This window comes from Solea solea, chromosome 2 (genome assembly GCF_958295425.1).
Source record: "Solea solea chromosome 2, fSolSol10.1, whole genome shotgun sequence".
Taxonomy (NCBI): Eukaryota; Metazoa; Chordata; class Actinopteri; order Pleuronectiformes; family Soleidae; genus Solea; species Solea solea.
In genome coordinates, this window is record NC_081135.1 from 19,134,611 (window position 1) to 19,151,901 (window position 17,291).

General features: G+C 40.6%; 2 protein-coding genes across 5 annotated transcripts in view; both read right to left on the reverse strand.

The window, feature by feature from the left end:
* si:dkey-100n23.5 overlaps window positions 1-6,406 on the reverse strand; it is a 51,983-nt gene extending 45,577 nt beyond the window's left edge. The window contains exons 1-6 of one of the 4 annotated variants that reach the window (XM_058621713.1): window positions 6,239-6,406; window positions 4,426-4,478; window positions 3,652-3,706; window positions 2,392-2,448; window positions 2,241-2,301; window positions 94-181 (exon numbers count right to left, since the gene is read on the reverse strand). In XM_058621713.1, coding sequence (XP_058477696.1) covers window positions 94-181; window positions 2,241-2,301; window positions 2,392-2,448; window positions 3,652-3,706; window positions 4,426-4,478; window positions 6,239-6,301 — 377 coding nt within the window. In that variant the 5' untranslated portion in view covers window positions 6,302-6,406. Of the gene's footprint in view, window positions 1-93; window positions 182-2,240; window positions 2,302-2,391; window positions 2,449-2,577; window positions 2,689-3,651; window positions 3,707-4,425; window positions 4,479-6,238 lie in introns of those variants that run through there. The other 3 variants (XM_058621722.1, XM_058621731.1, XM_058621739.1) reach the window with 3 other exon arrangements.
* Window positions 6,407-8,140: 1,734 nt separating this feature from the next.
* On the reverse strand, window positions 8,141-9,791 carry LOC131474585 (mid1-interacting protein 1-B-like). Its single transcript, XM_058652452.1, has one exon. It carries the CDS (start codon window positions 9,460-9,462, stop codon window positions 8,935-8,937), a length of 528 nt encoding a protein of 175 aa, XP_058508435.1. The 5' UTR covers window positions 9,463-9,791; the 3' UTR covers window positions 8,141-8,934.
* Between the last annotated feature and the right edge of the window lie 7,500 nt (window positions 9,792-17,291).

Consider the following 17,291-nt stretch of genomic DNA (forward strand, 5'->3'; position numbering starts at 1 on the left):
AAGAACAAATTGGTAGTAGTTCAGTTTTGTGACTGAAAAATTAAAAGTTAAATATCAGTAAATGTCATTTGGTATTTTAGGTGTCCTACTCACATCTCATATCTGTTGGTGCTCATTTCTCGGACCAGGTTGAAATACAGATTCAAAGTGATGAGGCAAACCCAGGCCAAGGCACTCCAGTCTGCCGACACACACACACAGAAAAACAACAAGGTCAAATTACAACACTGTCCCCCCGCCACACAGTGTGCACCTGCAAGTGTGTCCAAACGTACACGTAAGTAGTACAGTGTGTGTGTGTGTATGTGTGTGCGTGCGTGTGTTTGTGTGTGTGCCCCAATTTTTGATAAATGAAGGCCCATTCTGCAGTAATATGAAGGAAACCTGTGGCTTAGGGTGATGGATGAGAGGGGGAGCTCAGAGAGAGATAATGATGAACTGTGGAAAAGCAGAGGCAGATAACACAAGTGTGGGGGCGAGAAAAAGAAGGAGAAGAGGAGGAGGCAAAGGTGTAGAGGAAAAGTGAGTGGACTAGATCCCACAGTGGAAAGACACTGTGAGGAAAAGAAGTGTAAAAAAGGGAGAGGATGGTGCAGTCAGCAAAGGGTAAAAAATGAATGTATTTTACAGACACAAGGAAGAGATTCTAGCAAGCTCTCTTTGCTGTTTCTGCCCTCGTATTCAGTCTTAGTCCTTTGTGTGCGTTTGTGTGCTCAAGTTTCAGTTGACAGGACAGGCAGGGCCGGTCGCCACAATGATGGATTCTCCGAGCCACATACTTGGTTTCACACAACACACCCACCACACATTCACACACAAATGTACAAAGCACACACTCTCACACTCTTACACTCAGCTAATCTTAAGGAAGGGCTTGCTGTGACTGAGAAAGACGGAGGCTGGCTGTCTACGTCATGATCACAATAAATCACTGTCACTGTGATAGTGAAGCTGTCTTTATATAACCAGGCGGCAGCCAACGCTTTGCTTTGCCTCGAAAACACCACCTGTCCTGCTTCTACCGTCTTCCTCCGTTTCAAACACATTTCATAAAATTTTATCGGCCCAAGTTAAAAGCGGCACTGCACTGACCTGATGCTTCGCAACAGAACAAAGTGCCTGTTCAGCCAGTGTTTATGTACAGCCGTTTGTCCTCAGCGTTAGGATCCTCATGATAAACTGAGGTGACACGCACAAACCCTGCAGCAGTAACTCACTGCCCATTACCCTCTACCCGTCCGAGGGTGTTTTTGTGCATGTGTGCGACACAAAAAGGAGGAAAACAAGCTTGGTATTTGTAACCAGTTCTAACTAAGAATCCTGGTGCTAATTAAAGCTAACAGAGCTGTAATTAGAGCAAGTGCCAGCAACGCAAATAAAACCAAGATTAAGCATCGATAAACCACCATGATTAACCCAAATGAAATGCTGTGGCTCTGTATTGCCATTGGAGGAAAATCCTCTCCTCATACAGGTGATGAAACACTCAGGCATCTGGTCTGAATGGCTGCAATGGGCCAATAAGCGCACAGCACACTGTTTGGCTTCCAAGTGTTACACCATTGTTAAGGGTGTGGTATTATTAGTGAGGGTGTGTGAATTCTCCTAAATGAGGAGCAAGTTTAACTGCAGGCCTGGACGGTTACTGCACAGTAAATCCAAATGACAAGCAAAAATCAATAGCTTTTACTTTACGAACTTATAGGACACAAAGGCTGAGTTGGCAAAATAAATGCAATCAAGAAAGTTTGGTTTTTACACACAGACAACAGGCCCTCTGACCATAAGAGAAATACTTGAACCTTTTCAGCACTTTTACATAACAACGTCCGAGATCTTAAGATACACAGCTGGCCTACTGAGTGGTTTATTTTTAATACATCTTACATACATCTTAGGATTTGCATTTTTTTTTACCAACAACAGTCTTGAAAAATATTTTATAAACATAATTTTTGCTAAAACAAAGAAAGAAGGACTTCCTTCCTTGATGTGGCGCTTTACAAATCAAATTGAATTGAGCTTAACTGGAAACAATTACACACTTTGCATTTCCCAAAAGGTCTGGATGAAAGATATTATGAGCTGGAACAATCAGTGTCAGGGCAGTTTCTGTTCTCAATCCAAAAAAAATGAACCGACCGTGATATATGAGCTCTTCAGCAGATGTCTTTGCTGGCTTACTCATCTCTGTTGTGTAAAGTCTGCCAGTGAGAAATTAATTTTTCTTTTTTTCTTACCGAAGTAAGTTAGCCACCAGGCCTGAAAGTCACAGAGGGATCCCTCTGGATGTGACTCCCCCTAGGGAAGAAAGGAAGAACAGCACAGTGAAACTCCCCCACAAACCTCAAAAAAAGTGTGCGTTCAGTGAAACAGACAGGAGAAACTCACCATGACATACGCTACACTGTCGAAAAAAGCAGCGACAGTCAAGCTGAGGATCATCTTCTGTACAGGGAAAATGAGAGAACAACATGAAAACGTCTCTCTAACGCTCACTGTATTTATATTAACTTGACCCAAATAACTTGACCCAAAAAAAGGTTTTTCTGAGGTGTGGTTGTGTGGGATACTGACATGTTACTGACTGATGACACCATGCTTCCCCCTGCACCAGTAACCAGCTTGAGGCATGGACACTTGTTCTCACTGAAAACATGGCTGCCAACAGTGACACCAGGAAAAAAACTAAAAACAGAATTCATGTTTGCTTATGTCTACAATATCTTAATAATATGTTAACTGCTTCCACAGCAAAGTGTAAAACACAAAAATCTGATTGTAGTTTGTGGAGACATGGGAGCTGCTGTTCTACTACTGCCTTGTTTGGTCAGATTGTGTCACTTTGGTAAATCTGAACAAAGGATTTCAAACACTTTTCCATGTTTTTAGTGAGTAAGACTGTTTGTGTCTCAAGCCATCTTAGTGCAGGGAAAACCTGAACCATTCCAAAATATAGATCAAATTATCACAAATAGAAATCACTTGTTGTTTCCAATGTTTATAAATCAATAATCTACCTTAAGAAGGCATTTGCTATGAATGTTAGCTGTCAGTCTTAACCTGACTGCCAAATAAAGTGGCTGTGGTAAACAGCTGGGAGCACACACTAACACAGCCATACACCAAGTTATGTCCAGCAGTGACCCTGCCAAGGCCAGAGAGAAAGAGCAGAGGGAGAAGGAGGAGGAAACAAAAGAGAGGAAGAGCACAGGAAAACCAGAGAGAACTAAAGAATATTGACTGACGGATAACCTTTGTGTGGAGACGAGGGTAAGGAGAGGTTTATGTGGGTGTAAGAGGAGGAGGAAGCAGAGAAAAAAGAGAAGGTGAGGCCACTGCATGCAGCCTAGACCGAAGGTAATAGGCTTGGTCAGGGCTCCATGTTGAGCTGTCTTTTACTGCAGATTGTGAGAATAAACCTGACAGACCTGCTGGACTGGCTTCAAAACAAAAGAGCTGCACACTCAAACCACACCATGTTCAAAAATTGATGGAATCTAGTATGAGATCATAACAATTATTTGAGAAAGAGGAAAAGAAAAATTATTATGATGCAAATGAAGTGAAGATATTTACTGTGGCAACAAAGCAAAGATAAACAGAAAGCAAGTGAGAACACGGTGTGTACATTGTAGAGTATAAATATACCTGAGCCAACGACTGATATCTGCGGAGCAGCCAGATGACAAACAGCATGAAAAGACTGAGAGAAAAGTAAGACAACAATGAGACATGTCATGAGTTATACATATGGCGCACTGTCTTGCAAAATAAATGAATTCCCTCTCTTGCAACCTTTACTAAATCTTGATTTTCTTGATAGTCATGAAAGGATTTCAACTTTTATATTTGTTAAAATACCTGATAAAAACCCTGAATCGCTGCCAAAATCTAACCCACATGGAAAAATATTGAAGCCAGTGTGAGCAGATGCTGTTTATCAACTATAATTTAGATGCCACCTCCTAAATCACAAACGATTGTTAAACAAATGAGAAAACCTCCCAGGACATCATTCCAATTTGAAATCCACTTTTGGTAAGAAGACATACAGATTCCCCTTGTTTTAAGTTTCTATTTAATGATAGTTTAATAAAGTTTGAGAAACTCTGAAGAGGATGGTTTAGTTTCATTAGAAAACAACTCTTTAAATGCAAATCTTAAGCAACACTGCTGCAGTTATGTCTACATTTTCTTACCTCAATGGACAAAAAATTCTTGCAAGGTGTGCAAGAAGCACAGACTTGCAGCAAATCTTAGATTTTTCATATATTATACAAGGATATTTAACTGAATTGTGAATATAAATCAGTTGAATGTTTAGTATTTAAATGTTTTCCTCAATAATACTTTTTTTCTGATGTGAAACAGAAGTCAAAGACTGAAGATAAGACTGAAGGTGTTTGAGAAAGAAATATTTACCATCCAACTAAGGAGAATGTGCCTGCGGCTCGTTTTACTGTTAAAATCACCACCTGTGAATCAAAAACAACTCATGAATAAAGCAAGAAAATAGTGCTGATGCTAACATCGACAATCCTTACTGTGTAAAATGTTTGTTGTAGTTGCACTGTAATCATGAAGGTAAAACAAATTACAGGGGGTGACCAGAAGTCCTTTTTGCTCAAACATGACTTTTGTACATTTGCATGACAGCACATTTGCAGTAACAGGAAATGTAATAAAAGTGAGCTCAAGCAACAGAAATGTAAAACATGAAGTAACACCAGACCCTCTCCGGTGTTCATGAATGTCACCGCCACATGCATTTGACCCAACACAGTACATAACAGGTTGCTGTTAAATGACAGCTGTATAGAATGAAATGCAGATAAGCTGCTGCTTTTACAAGGCTAGAACCTGACACGCAACATGTTTTGTGCAAAGCCATAGCCAACTTGAGACTGATTTCAGAGCAATACTCAAAAGAGAAATAGTAGAAAAAGGTAAATGATTAAAGGAATCACATGAGTCAGGCCTGTTTCACAGACCATGAAGGGGCCAACAGTACAAGCCATCAGCTGCTATTACAGCCTTTAGAACAGTGTCATGCACCTTTAACCTTGTTACAGTCACAGCAAAGTTTGTCAGATAACCTGTGTCTACAAATTCACTGCTGAGTTTGTGCTATTCTCTTTGTTTTACTGCCAATCAAGCAAACAAACATTTGAAAAAGTATTGAAGCATTGATGAAAAATATGGGAGTGGATTTCAAGAAGGTTTTGGCAGTAGCAAAAGATTGGAGTATTTCCCTGTTAATTCTTCACCAGTAGTACATAAAAGTCAAATACATGGGATTATTAATTATTATTTTCCCAGTATGGAGTTCCAGGATTGAAAAAACTGCTAAAACGTTTGTTTTTTTTATAGTTTTGTTATAGGGGTTCCTCCTCGTGTGACAAATTGTCTATTTTTTTTTTGTTATTATTATCATTATTATTTTGTACTACAAACTGTAAAGAAAATTTCCCCTTGAGGGAAAATAAAGCTCTAATCCGAACTGAACCTAGTTAGCTTTGATCATATAGAGTATTGTCCGAAGTTAATGTTTGATTGCATTTCAAAATGTCCGCCTTACTTAGCCTTATGAAATTAATTAGGATTTGACTGTCGACATCGACGCAAAGACGTGAGAAAATGAGCAGCAATGGCATAAGTTTATCTGGTTTAGAGACGCATGGGAAACATAGAAAATGTATGTATGTACAAAACGTGCATAAAAATGAATATGTTGTCTGCCATTTTCATGTGGTGTGTAAAACTCAAATGAATAGCGGGTTATATCAGTGTGGTGAAGTCAGAGAATCAGCAGGACACTTGTTTACCATTTGGAGCCCTTAGCTAAACAGCAACACTGCAGCATTCTTCTGCTATCTTTTGACCAAAGAAATGTTACATAACCTGAAGCCTGTAGCTGCGGCCATGCAAACATAAACCTGTTGTCAAATAACTACGTGCAAACTGCAGCGTCGTCAAGAAACACTACGTAATGTACCATTCATAATGCAAAAGCATGTACCTAGTTAGCATGTTCACTGTTCAATTACACAGGGATAGTTTGACACAGGGGGCCGTGCTAGTGTCAGACATTCAAGTATCGCTAAATCAATGCATGAAGAATAAATAATAACGCACAGTTAGTAATGATCGATTCTAGCAAAGCCCTGAAGCAAACGCTCACAGGCTAATTAGCCACACAGCTAAAACAGAGTGCACAGCAACGTACGCTACTTACGCATCGATAGTCCTCTGAATGTGTGTTAAAAAATACGCAGCGTGAGTCGTTAGTCGCTGACATTGTATTTATACTCCCAATTTTGACTCAAATGTGATTTTTTTAGGGGGGGAATAAATTCGCCTCAATGTGTTTATGTTTTACTGTAGCTTTTCTTGTACTTCCTGCTTCTACGGTACCCACTCAGGGACAAAATACTAATCACATTTGGATGTGGAAGCGTTGAAGAGCCAGGGGTAGACTTCAGTTATTCTAAACAGTAGGTTCTCTATTATGCACAGAGTTTGTAACAGTTCTGTTAAAATGAAATTATTTTATATTATCTTTATGTTTTTTATATTGTATTATACACTTTAAGTGCGTTTAGCAGAAATTGTGTATTTTTACAATGAAATATTTATACAACATGGCAGATCAATGAAGCAACAGCAGTGTTTGGGTTTGTAAAACAGATAGTGAAAGCAAACTGATTCTACCTCAAGGTTAATGATAAGATTATCACAATGCACGTTTTCCGACACTAGCGACCTCATATAAAGTCAGATACAGGACAGCATTGTGACCTCTGGATTTTAGAGAGACATTAGTCTGGAAAGGGAAAATATAAAAACGAATTTATTAATTAAATATGTTGACATATTTAATGTCACTGACACTATCGAAATTGATTCCAGCCTTCAACACCTGACAAAAAGTAGCAAAATAGTACAAAATATATCTTATAATACAGCTGTAGCCTACATTATTTGACATTAGGCTACATCAAATATCAATTTATTTCCCTTGTCCTATTTTTCTTCTCATTAAGGAAGATGTCACATTAAACACATACAACTGAAAAGTCTCTCTTTGTGTTCTCTTCAAAACATATTAAAATATACATATTTACAGGCAAACTTAATTGATTCCTATATGCATATACTTCCTATAAGCAGATACTTATTGTCACAGGCATTGTACTGTATATCTGGTCTTTTCTACAGTCTAGACATTAAAAGCAAGCAAACTGTACCACAGTCATTCCAATTGCCTTGCCTTCTCTTTGGAAGTTCAAGGGTTTCAAGGTGTTGTCAAAGGCAACATTCCTAAACCTAAAGGTAATTCTCTCCACACACACACGCACACACTTAACTTCATTCAACCTAAGTAAACAATGGTGTTTTCAATAAACTTTTTGAGGCGCTCCGCCAGCACAATGGAAATAAATACTAAAATAGGAATAGAACTCTCGAGCAGCATCCACTTGACGGGGATTGAGATTGGCTTTTATCAGCAAGTGTTTACCTTCTGTCTCTGCACATGAGATCATTGCATCACCTGTTTTCAAAGCTGAGGTGGATGAATCCAGAGACACATTTCCAAGCAGAAATGCAGACTATAGTGTTTCTGTCTGATGCTTTTCTGTTTCATCTGACATTTTGTCAGTTTATTCTGTAAAAGCAGCAGGTCCTATCCAAAATCTCTGACTTGCACATATCAGCTTTTCAGCAACAGATGTTATTAAACTTCCATGGTCCTGAAGAAAGAATGTAACATATTTTTTTTTTTTTTTTTTTTTTTTACTTCCATCGAGAATGTTGTTTTTCCTGTTTTTTTGTTGTTTTGTGTGTTTGTGGCATTGCACAAAAAGTAGTACATTTGCCAGAGAAGAACCTATTACATTTGTGGTGCAGATCCCGTTAATGAGGAGATAAAAAGTTGTTTTTTTTCTCATTTGAATCTTCATGTCATTTTTAGATTTTATGTTATTATGTCTACAATAAAGATATGTAAAGGTTTATAAAACGTGATTTTTTTTTGGTTCTACAACTACTTTGGTCAACTGTTTTATGACTTGACGTAATTAAAATGATCTGTCCAAATGTTTTGTATTCATGAAAAAATCCATACACAACAAATTAGTACATTTAAATAAAAGTTTTATTTCATCGGTACAAAAATTTTGCAGAAGGTGCATACAAAAGTATTTGCATATGTTGACAGATGGGACATAATTCCACTGTGACAACAAATTCATGACAATAACAACCATGCATCTCATGGAAACGATAATCCTCTATGCAGATGAATTATCTGTTGATTCCAGTTCATTGACCATGTGGGATACTGGGAGATCATAGGCAGCTGCAGCAGCGTGAGCATTGTGCCTCCTTCCATGCAAAGCACAATTTAAAGAAACAGAAGCATTAAGTTTGAAGGAGGACTGGTATCACACACACACAGAGACAAAATGCATCTGAACCAACTAACATCATCAGCATCACTGAGAGGAGGCTGAGTCTTTTGTTAGTATCCCCCTCAGAGGGGGTGGTTCACATGACATGGTCCTGCAGTTCAAACAGTCCTCCAACGTTGAAATAACATCTGGCTCTCAAACATACAGTGAGGTAATAAATTATACATTAAATAAAGGTTTAAATACGTTTCATCTGCGTATCACAGGAACTGAATGCATGGTGTGTACAACAACACTCTGGAGTGCAAAACATAGAGAGGGTGGGTGTTGAGTGTGACACACATGCTTTCTTCAAGATCAACGCATCTACAGTCAATAAAATACAGAGCAGACCAACACCATGTGGGCCCATGGAGAAAATAAACTGCCACCATTCAATGTTTGTCCAGTAGTCACAGCTACAGCAGCATTAAGGCCTATTGATAAGTCAGTAAAGTTCAGTTTCGCTGCGCAGAGAGCTTTAATGGCCCCATCCCCCGATGCCAATCTCCTGTTTGTAGCGCTTGGTGAGAGAAACGGCCTGATGCGTGAGCTTGGACAGCACATCCTGTAGTCCGGTCAGGTGGTACTGGAACATCTTCTGCAAATCTCCGTCCTCTTCATCGTCTTCATCGAATGACGACGATGACGACGCGGAGGAGGAGGAGGATGAGGAGGAAGAAGACGAGGAGGAGGTGGACGCGGACGAGTTCATGCGGGTGATCTTCATGCTCTCCTTGCGCCTCTCGTCGGCGGAGGCGCAGCGGACCCCCCACTCCATGTCACTGCGGATGGACTTGAGCAGCTGGTAGTAGCTGTACATGTCCCCCTCTTCCTCATCCGATCTCATGGAGCTCATCATCTCACTGTCCTCGTCCAGCGGGACGTCCCGCAGCAGGCTGGGCACCATGACGGTCTGGTCCATGTTGTTCACGGCGCCGAGGAAGCGATTCATGGCGGTGAAGAGGGAGTTTTTCTGGTTGTGCGTTTCTGCCAGCTGCATCATCATCTTGGCGATTTTTCTTTCAGTTCTACAGATAAGAAATAGAACTTCCTTGTTTAATCTCCTTCAAGTCTGCGCTGATCGGCTTAAAGAGGCGACTGCTTGTCTTTAAATGAAGCAGTGGGTATTTGCTGTCCAGTATCAGGCGAGCTGCACTGGTAGTTGAGTGATTCTTAGGCTTTCCTGTGTTGCCTGTTAATGCCCTTTTAGTTCCTGACTTGTCGGGTGCGCCTTTTATAATCCTGATGCTGTGGATCGAGTTTTTTAGGCGGGTCCCACGAAGACCGGTTTGTCAGGTTTTCCCACTGCAACTGTAACCGGATCCAAATGACCTAAAATGGCACCCTGTTCAAGAGAGAGAGAGAGAGAGGGGGGGGGGGGGGGGGGGGGGTACATTTTAGAAGAGGAGTGGCTTAACTTGACAGTTTGTATTGTCCCAATAACAATACATTAAAACATCCTGGTCAATATTAAGTCTAAAAACCCAGAACGCTTTATTGTGCACCACCTGTTTCAGCGCTGTCTCATCCCAAACTTCTCATCTAATTACTCTAATTACAACTGTGATCTGTCTTCCGGTAAAGCAAGTGACTGCCATAACACACACACATCCCACATTCTGTTCCAATGAGACAGTCAGACACAGAGAGAGAGATACGAAACGCGATGAACCACAAAGACGAGCGCAAACCCGGGTTATGAATATTCATTGAAGAAGTCATCAGCCCACCGCTCCAGCTCCATGTGAAGCCAATCAGACGCGTGTCAGAGGCGGGACAAAGCAATGTGGCACCAATGGCATAAAACTCATTTGCAGAAATCAGAGGAAACATGTGGTCGAGCCAGTTCTGGCACCAAGTGACTGAGGAAACTGTGAGGGAACAACTTTTGTCATCAAATAAAATGAATTGATTGAACCACAGAATAACTTCAGAAAAAGATTCAGATTACTGTCACAAAGCTGTAAAGTTACTTTTAAATACAAACATCTGTTCCTTGTATTCAAACAAACATTATCAAGTGATTTCACGAAACGCTGATTAAGCCTATCAGCTCCACCAACTCAGTATTTCTCAGCATGGTGGTGTTTAGATCTTGTTTCACACGGAGACGTTCCCACGCTAAACACAGGACGTGATTAGACAGACAGAGGCAACATCAGCATTGGGCTAGTCCACCAAAACGACTGCAAACAGGTTGTAGCATGATTGATAACACAAAAAAACACTGACAAAAAGTTACACTGAATTATTCTGCTCAAAAAACCTGTTCATTCCAGAGTTAAACACTTCTTGCCCTCAACCCTCTGCTCCCTCAGTCAGGTCTGATAGTATTGCTTGTCATTTAGATGAAAGACGCAGCTTACGAATAATGTTCCATCATTTCTGTTCATAAAAACTAAACAAAAGCAGAGTTTTAACATCGATCCTCATACGCCTGGGCTGGGTCAGGACCTGCTCAAGTTCTGTTTGACAGAAAAACAGTAAACAATACCTGAGGATTGGATTCTCGCAAACCACTTCTTTAAACCACACTACTATTGCTGTTAGATATAAGAAGAGCCAAAAGTCCAAAAAATGAAATGTTGGAGTAGAAGAACAGTAATGTGTTTGCCATCAGTGACGTTGCATTACTGCCTTCTTCAGGATTCTGGAGTAACCTTTCATCTTCATCCGGAATCTTTCTTTTATCCTTATATCTTTCATCCTTTTAGTGGTGGTGGTGTTTTATAGCTGTTGGCATTCATGTTGTTGTAAGAGGAGGCAAAGAGATAAAGACAGTAAAGTAACACTATGGATGCCAACTGCTATAAAACACCAAGAACAAACAAATATGAAGAGTAGCTTAAGCAGTATGTTGCTGTTGTTGGAGCTAGTTTTAACTACTTGATCCGGTGGATCCAAGTTTCGCCAGTCACGTGGTAATTCTCAGTGGCTGCGAGGCGATTAGCGGTATAGAAAAGTAGAAAACACAATTACATTGATAAAATGGGAAATAAAAATGTCACAGAACCACAAGTCCATTCTTTACCGAGTACCACATGCGCTCCAGAAGTCTCACAGAAATATTACTGGCCCAGTTACTGCCCCTCTGAGGTAACTTTATTCTTAAGCGTTTGCTGTACTGTCAAGCTTTTCAGATTACATTTAAAACCAAACTGTTGCACCAGCCAGTTTTCAGCAGTGATGGAATAAAGTAGATTTCCCCCGCTCCCCTGTCTTTTGCTGCTGGTAAACTGGGGGACTCCCACACAGCGTCTCCATCAGAAATAGCCTTGGCACTTCATGTACACATGCTGCTGTACATGCGCTGGTGCAGTGCTCAGTTTGAAATGTGAGCTTTGGTAAACACTTCTGGTAAGACTGAAACTCTATGAACATGTTTTCCACTGTGTTATTGTCAACAAAGTCAAATCAGCCATATCTTCTGTGCTGGAGACAAACAGGTCTGACTGACTGACGTGACTGTTTCTCAGAACATATCCACATATGGCATTAAAAGACGTTTTTATGCAATCAAGCATCAGAGAGGCAGATATAGGGAGGAAAGGTGATGTGAGTGACTTTGAAAGTGGTGTCGTTGTTGGTGCAACTTTATTGGGTGTCTTATGTTTTCAGTGTGCGTTAAGGCAGCTGTGTGTGTGAAGGTATGGCAGCTTTACATGTTTGGGTCTAGTGTAAAGACACGCTATAATGTGAAATGTGTTCAGAGTGAAATGGAACACGAGGAACCTAGAATCCTTTATTGAACTGTTTTCATTTGTACAGTAAAGTAAAGAGTGTATAACTAATAATAGTGCCCAGTGAGTGTATGCTCATAGAAATGGGCCTGAGCGATACTCGATTGCCAGGAAGCGACATCTATGGGCAGTTGGGTACACATTGTTCCAGATACTCATCGATGAATCACCGTTAAAAAATACTTGTTGTGCAAGAATTGCGATAATGTGGCAAAACAAGCCTTGTGAGTTTCTCTCTCTCTCTCTCTCTCTCTCTCTCTCTCTACCCCTCTCTCTTTCACTCTCTCTCGCTCTCGCTGTATCCTTTGTTATGTTGGAGAAATATTCAAAATAAAAGTAAAAATTGTACTACAATGACATTTCTAAAATTCTCTGTAACAGGTAAAATTATGTCAGTGATATTTGTAACATAATCTACAACTCACTTTTGAGATAGAATTGGCCTCTTTCAGTGTTATCTAGACTAACTAATATATTAACATGTAATTTGAGGTCTTGTTTTGGGCGATTAAATCTTAAATTAATGCATTTTTAGTTAGTCATTCTTTTTTTTAAAGTGCTGTATAATCCTATAAAACAACATTTCATTATTATTGCTGATGCATAAACACATAAGCAGATGTTTACTATTGCAGCCCCCTAAGAAGGAGCTGATTAGGTTATATAATATTGGAAAGGTTAAACATTCATTTATACTATATTTTATGTCCATATTTGATTTGTTGAATCCTCCAAACGAACTTGTAACTGGAGCGATAAAATAAATGTAGTGAGACATATCATTTTATACTATAAGTGCCAGAATAGTGATATAAGGGAGCATAAAATTTAAATATTCAAGTATGAGCACATCAAAATTATTCTTAATTGCAGTATGTCAGTAAATGTACTCCCTGATCGTCCTACTCTATCCACATGCTCTCAACCTTAAATATGCCTTGGAAAGCAAAGCTTCACCAACACAAATTATATACCCTCTGGGAAGATTAGCAGACTTAAGATCCATTTAGGGGGAAAAAGCAGGTCAGTAACGTGAATATGCACCACCAGTGAGCAGAGATCAGATAGGAACGGGAACTGGCTTTGCTTTCTCAACCGGGCTGTCAGTCAAGGCCCCACCTTGACTTCCTCCATTCTCCCGTGAAAAGGCCTTTTTCCGACACACAGTGCCTGCATGCAACAATGGAACCTGGTTCAGTTCTAAAGGGGCTGCTCGATTGTGTGTCATGTCAGAAGCGAAGCATCGGCTGATTGCGGCGGGTGTCATCATCATCCCACGAGGCTTCAAAGAGTGAGAGTGAGGAGGAAGTGGAGGAAAAGCTGGTGGTGCGGAGGGAGGGAGGGAGGGAGACGGGAACAGGGTTGCTGCACTATAGGAGCAGGCAGCTTGAGTGGAAAATCTAGTACATGTCAGTGCAACTGCATGCTACGGAAAAGTGTGAAGCAGGTGTGTCTGAGTTCAGCAGGGAAGCTGGAGGACGAAGCAGCAGCAGCGAGAACAACAGCGACAACAGCTAATATCACAAACAAACGGGTGGAGTGGGACAGGCCTGCTTTATTACTTTATAAGGTAATAAATGAGGTATCCAAACAGGGAGGCTCTGTGTGTTGCTTAAGTGCTCCCTCTGCAAGATTTTCCAAATCAAATTTATAATAAGGTCATATTAAAGCAGTATTTCCCATCATGTATTTAATATGATCTCCAATCTGATTAAACTGCCATTTAAAAGCTGCTTCTTTTCATGCTGTTAGCGACTGATTGTCTTGAGCTGGTCATCTTCTCTTAAACAAATGATTCTTGCTGTATGTATATCTGGGAAAATGTTAGATGATTGGATCCATATTTATGCGGGGGAGTTTGTGACACCAAACATTCTCATATAGCCTTAAAAAATCATATCGACATGCCACGCACGGCTCAAACCTTGTGGTTCAAACCCAGTTTTCTCAGTTTTAGGAAAACAAAATGTGTGGTTTGACTGTTAATGGTGGGCTAAGGCTTTTCAAAGTGTTTAGGGCAACCACGGTGAAGAAAGAAAAACTGCTGAAAGATTTCCCATAGGAAATTAATGGAGAGCGCAGATCAAAGGCAGAGGAAATTCCTTTGCCCTAGCGACCCATGTATTGATCAAATTATGTGCACCAGTCAGCGGCCACATTCAAAATGTCTCCTGTTTGTTTTTCAACTCCTTCCTTTTTTAATTTCTTTGTATAGCATACACAGACGTTGCCATTAATGGAGCAGCAACCATTCAGCCTAAGGAACATGTATAGGCAGAGTAGATGTAGTAGAAGAGCCAATGAGAGTGCCTGCTCTCTCTGAACTGCACTGTGATTGGTCAAATCTTTGATAGGACAGATTTCAGCTCAAGGCTGTAATCAGAGCCCAGAGGAGGTGGCGAGTGTCGTTCTCTTTCTCTCTCTGATTACTTGATTGCAAGCCCGGTTGGAACAAGGGCCTTTCCGCATGGAGTTTGCATGTTCTCCCTGTGTGTGCGTGTCGGTTTTCTCCGGGTTCTACGGCTTCCTGCCACAGTCCAAAAACATGCAATATAGGGATTAGGTAAATTGGTCACTGTAAATTGATCATAAGGTGTGAGTCTGAGAGTGAACGGTTGTTTGTCCCTGTGGCCCTGCGATGGACTGGTGATCTGTCCAGGGTGTGACCGTGCCTATTACCCTATGTCAGCTGAGATTGGCACAGTACCACCGTGACCCTCCTGTGGAGGATAAAGCGGTAGAAAGTGGATGGATGGATGAAAGATTATTGATTAAAGAATTATTGATCAATTTTTTTTTTTCAAGCTTTAATCAACTTGAGTTTGGGGTCAAATTACCTCTGTGTGTCTCCATGTGACACTCAAAGGAAAAGGGATATTGATGATGGATAGATGGATGGATAATAAGTGTACAGCTGTGGCCTTGGACTGATGCCCACTCTGCACAGTTGGTACATCCAGGTTATTATAATAAATTAAATTTACTGAAATGTATTTATGTAAAAATGCAATCTGGTTGCTACCAGCTTTTGCGTAATCCTTTGGCTGCTCTTTAACGTGTATGTGCGCTCCTCAGCCAGGACTTGTGTGTGTGTCTGTGTCTCTGTGTGCGTGTGCGTGTGTGTGTGTAATAGCACTCCCCCGGTGGCATTTCCATCCCGCCTATAACCCATTAAGTATCCGGGAGGGAGGAGGGAAAAGGAGGAGGCGGCAGCCGGCAGGGCGCGGAAGCCACCGGCGGCACACACGCTCCATTAGCGGACACACTGCCGCGCTGCTCCGCTGGTAATTTGCGTAACGAGAGAGCCTGTTTAACGCGTTCTCCCCGAGTAACAGCGCCTCTGCACCGGCTCCGCTCCGCTTGTCCGTGCGGCCTGATTTTATATGCAGTTCACGGCGGCAGAGTGAGAGAGAATGTCTGCGTGTGTGCGTGTGTGTGCGCACACACACACACTTATTTGTATCTTTGTGAGGTCCAAAGAAACCCGTCCAAACCTATCTTTGTGAGGACATTTTGTCTGGGGCCCACAACCTCACAACAAAGGGCTTTTTCAGGGTTAAGCGTTAGAATTCGGTTTAGCTTTAGGTTAAGGGTTAGGTTCAGGCTCTAACTTGTGATTGTTAAGGGTAAGGTAAGGGGGGAAATGCGTTATGTCTAAGATGTGTCCTCACTAAGGTATACAAACAAGTTTGCGTGTGTGTGTCTGTCTGCGTGTGTGTGTGTGTGTGTGTGTGTGAGAGAGAGAGAGACTTGTATTTGTTGCCTCTTAAGGACCATTTCTGGTAAACACACTGACCTTCTCATGGAGACCGAAACCTGGTCCTAATGAGGCAGAACTTCAATTCTGAAGGTAATTGTGATTCTATATATTATATTAAGGTTGTTTAGCCAAATGTGTGTCCTCAGAAGAAGAGCTGGGCAAACCTGCGTGTGTGAGTGTCACGCTCCATTTCCCACACATGCAGCCTTTCCCTTTCCTCGTTTCTTTTCGCCACAGCTCCCGTTTTGCACTGATACTCAAGCGCCATCATGTGGACATGCGGATTGTGCTGCTCAGTGTGGGATCAAGTTCAAAAAATGAAACTTTTGCAAACAGCACTGGGGAAAAAAAATCCCGGCATAAAACATGAATAATGAATTCACTCAGTTGTCATTTTTGTTGTGTACACATATTTAAAAAGTAATTTAAACCTGAAAAAACAAAAAACAAACCAAAACTGTCAGAACCTCAGCTTTATGACTGATTTATAACAAAGGTGGCTGCAGTGTTTTTGAATTGCACTCATTACAGGTAAACTAGTCAGTCACACCAGTTGAAACAGGTAACTGAACTGGTGTTAATGTTGGGGCTGATCAAACCATGGAGTCGTGGAGAATAACTTAAGGTTAAACAATAAGATAGATAGATACTTTATTCATCTCACAGAGAAATTCACAGGACATTGTGTCATTTAAACCAATAAGGTTTAAATGACACAATGGAAGCTAAAATGAAGAAGAAACACACATTATAACCACTGGTGAGTGTATTATAGAGGTGCAACACCCTCACTTGTAACTACGGATAAACAAGTACTGGTTACTGGATCAACAGGGTCACACCAAATGGGCGGTCAGCAGTTTGCCAAACTTTTTTTCTTCTCCTTATTCTTTCCTGCTTGATTCCCACAGGTAACCACACATCTTGATTCATTCAGACCATATAGTTTATTTTAAGTACTCTTTGGAACGGGACAATAATGGCCACACAGATTATCACCAGCAAAAACAAACCAGTATATTGATAATTATCATGATAAATTTGAAATAATTATCTCCTGATTTTTGCTCCCGAATGAGAAAACCAGCTAACTGTGGTTTAAGACTTATTTATGCGCAGAAAATAACTTTGTTTTGTACAATGCATTAACATTATATCAATATACTTCAAGTGCCACTTAAACTATTATTGTCCTGAAGGAAAAACTGAAAAACATTAAATACAGTATTGTAAATAAGAACATACTCCCATAAATAGGTAAATACTGAGCTTTTGTTATACTGCTATTGAAGAACGTTATATTGCTTTAAATAGTGATTTTGAAACCTTGCCAAT

Excerpts from the sequence above, each read along its gene's own strand:
- LOC131474585 (XM_058652452.1), bottom strand. The coding sequence starts at position 9,462 with ATGATGATGCAGCTGGCAGAAACGCACAACCAGAAAAACTCCCTCTTC.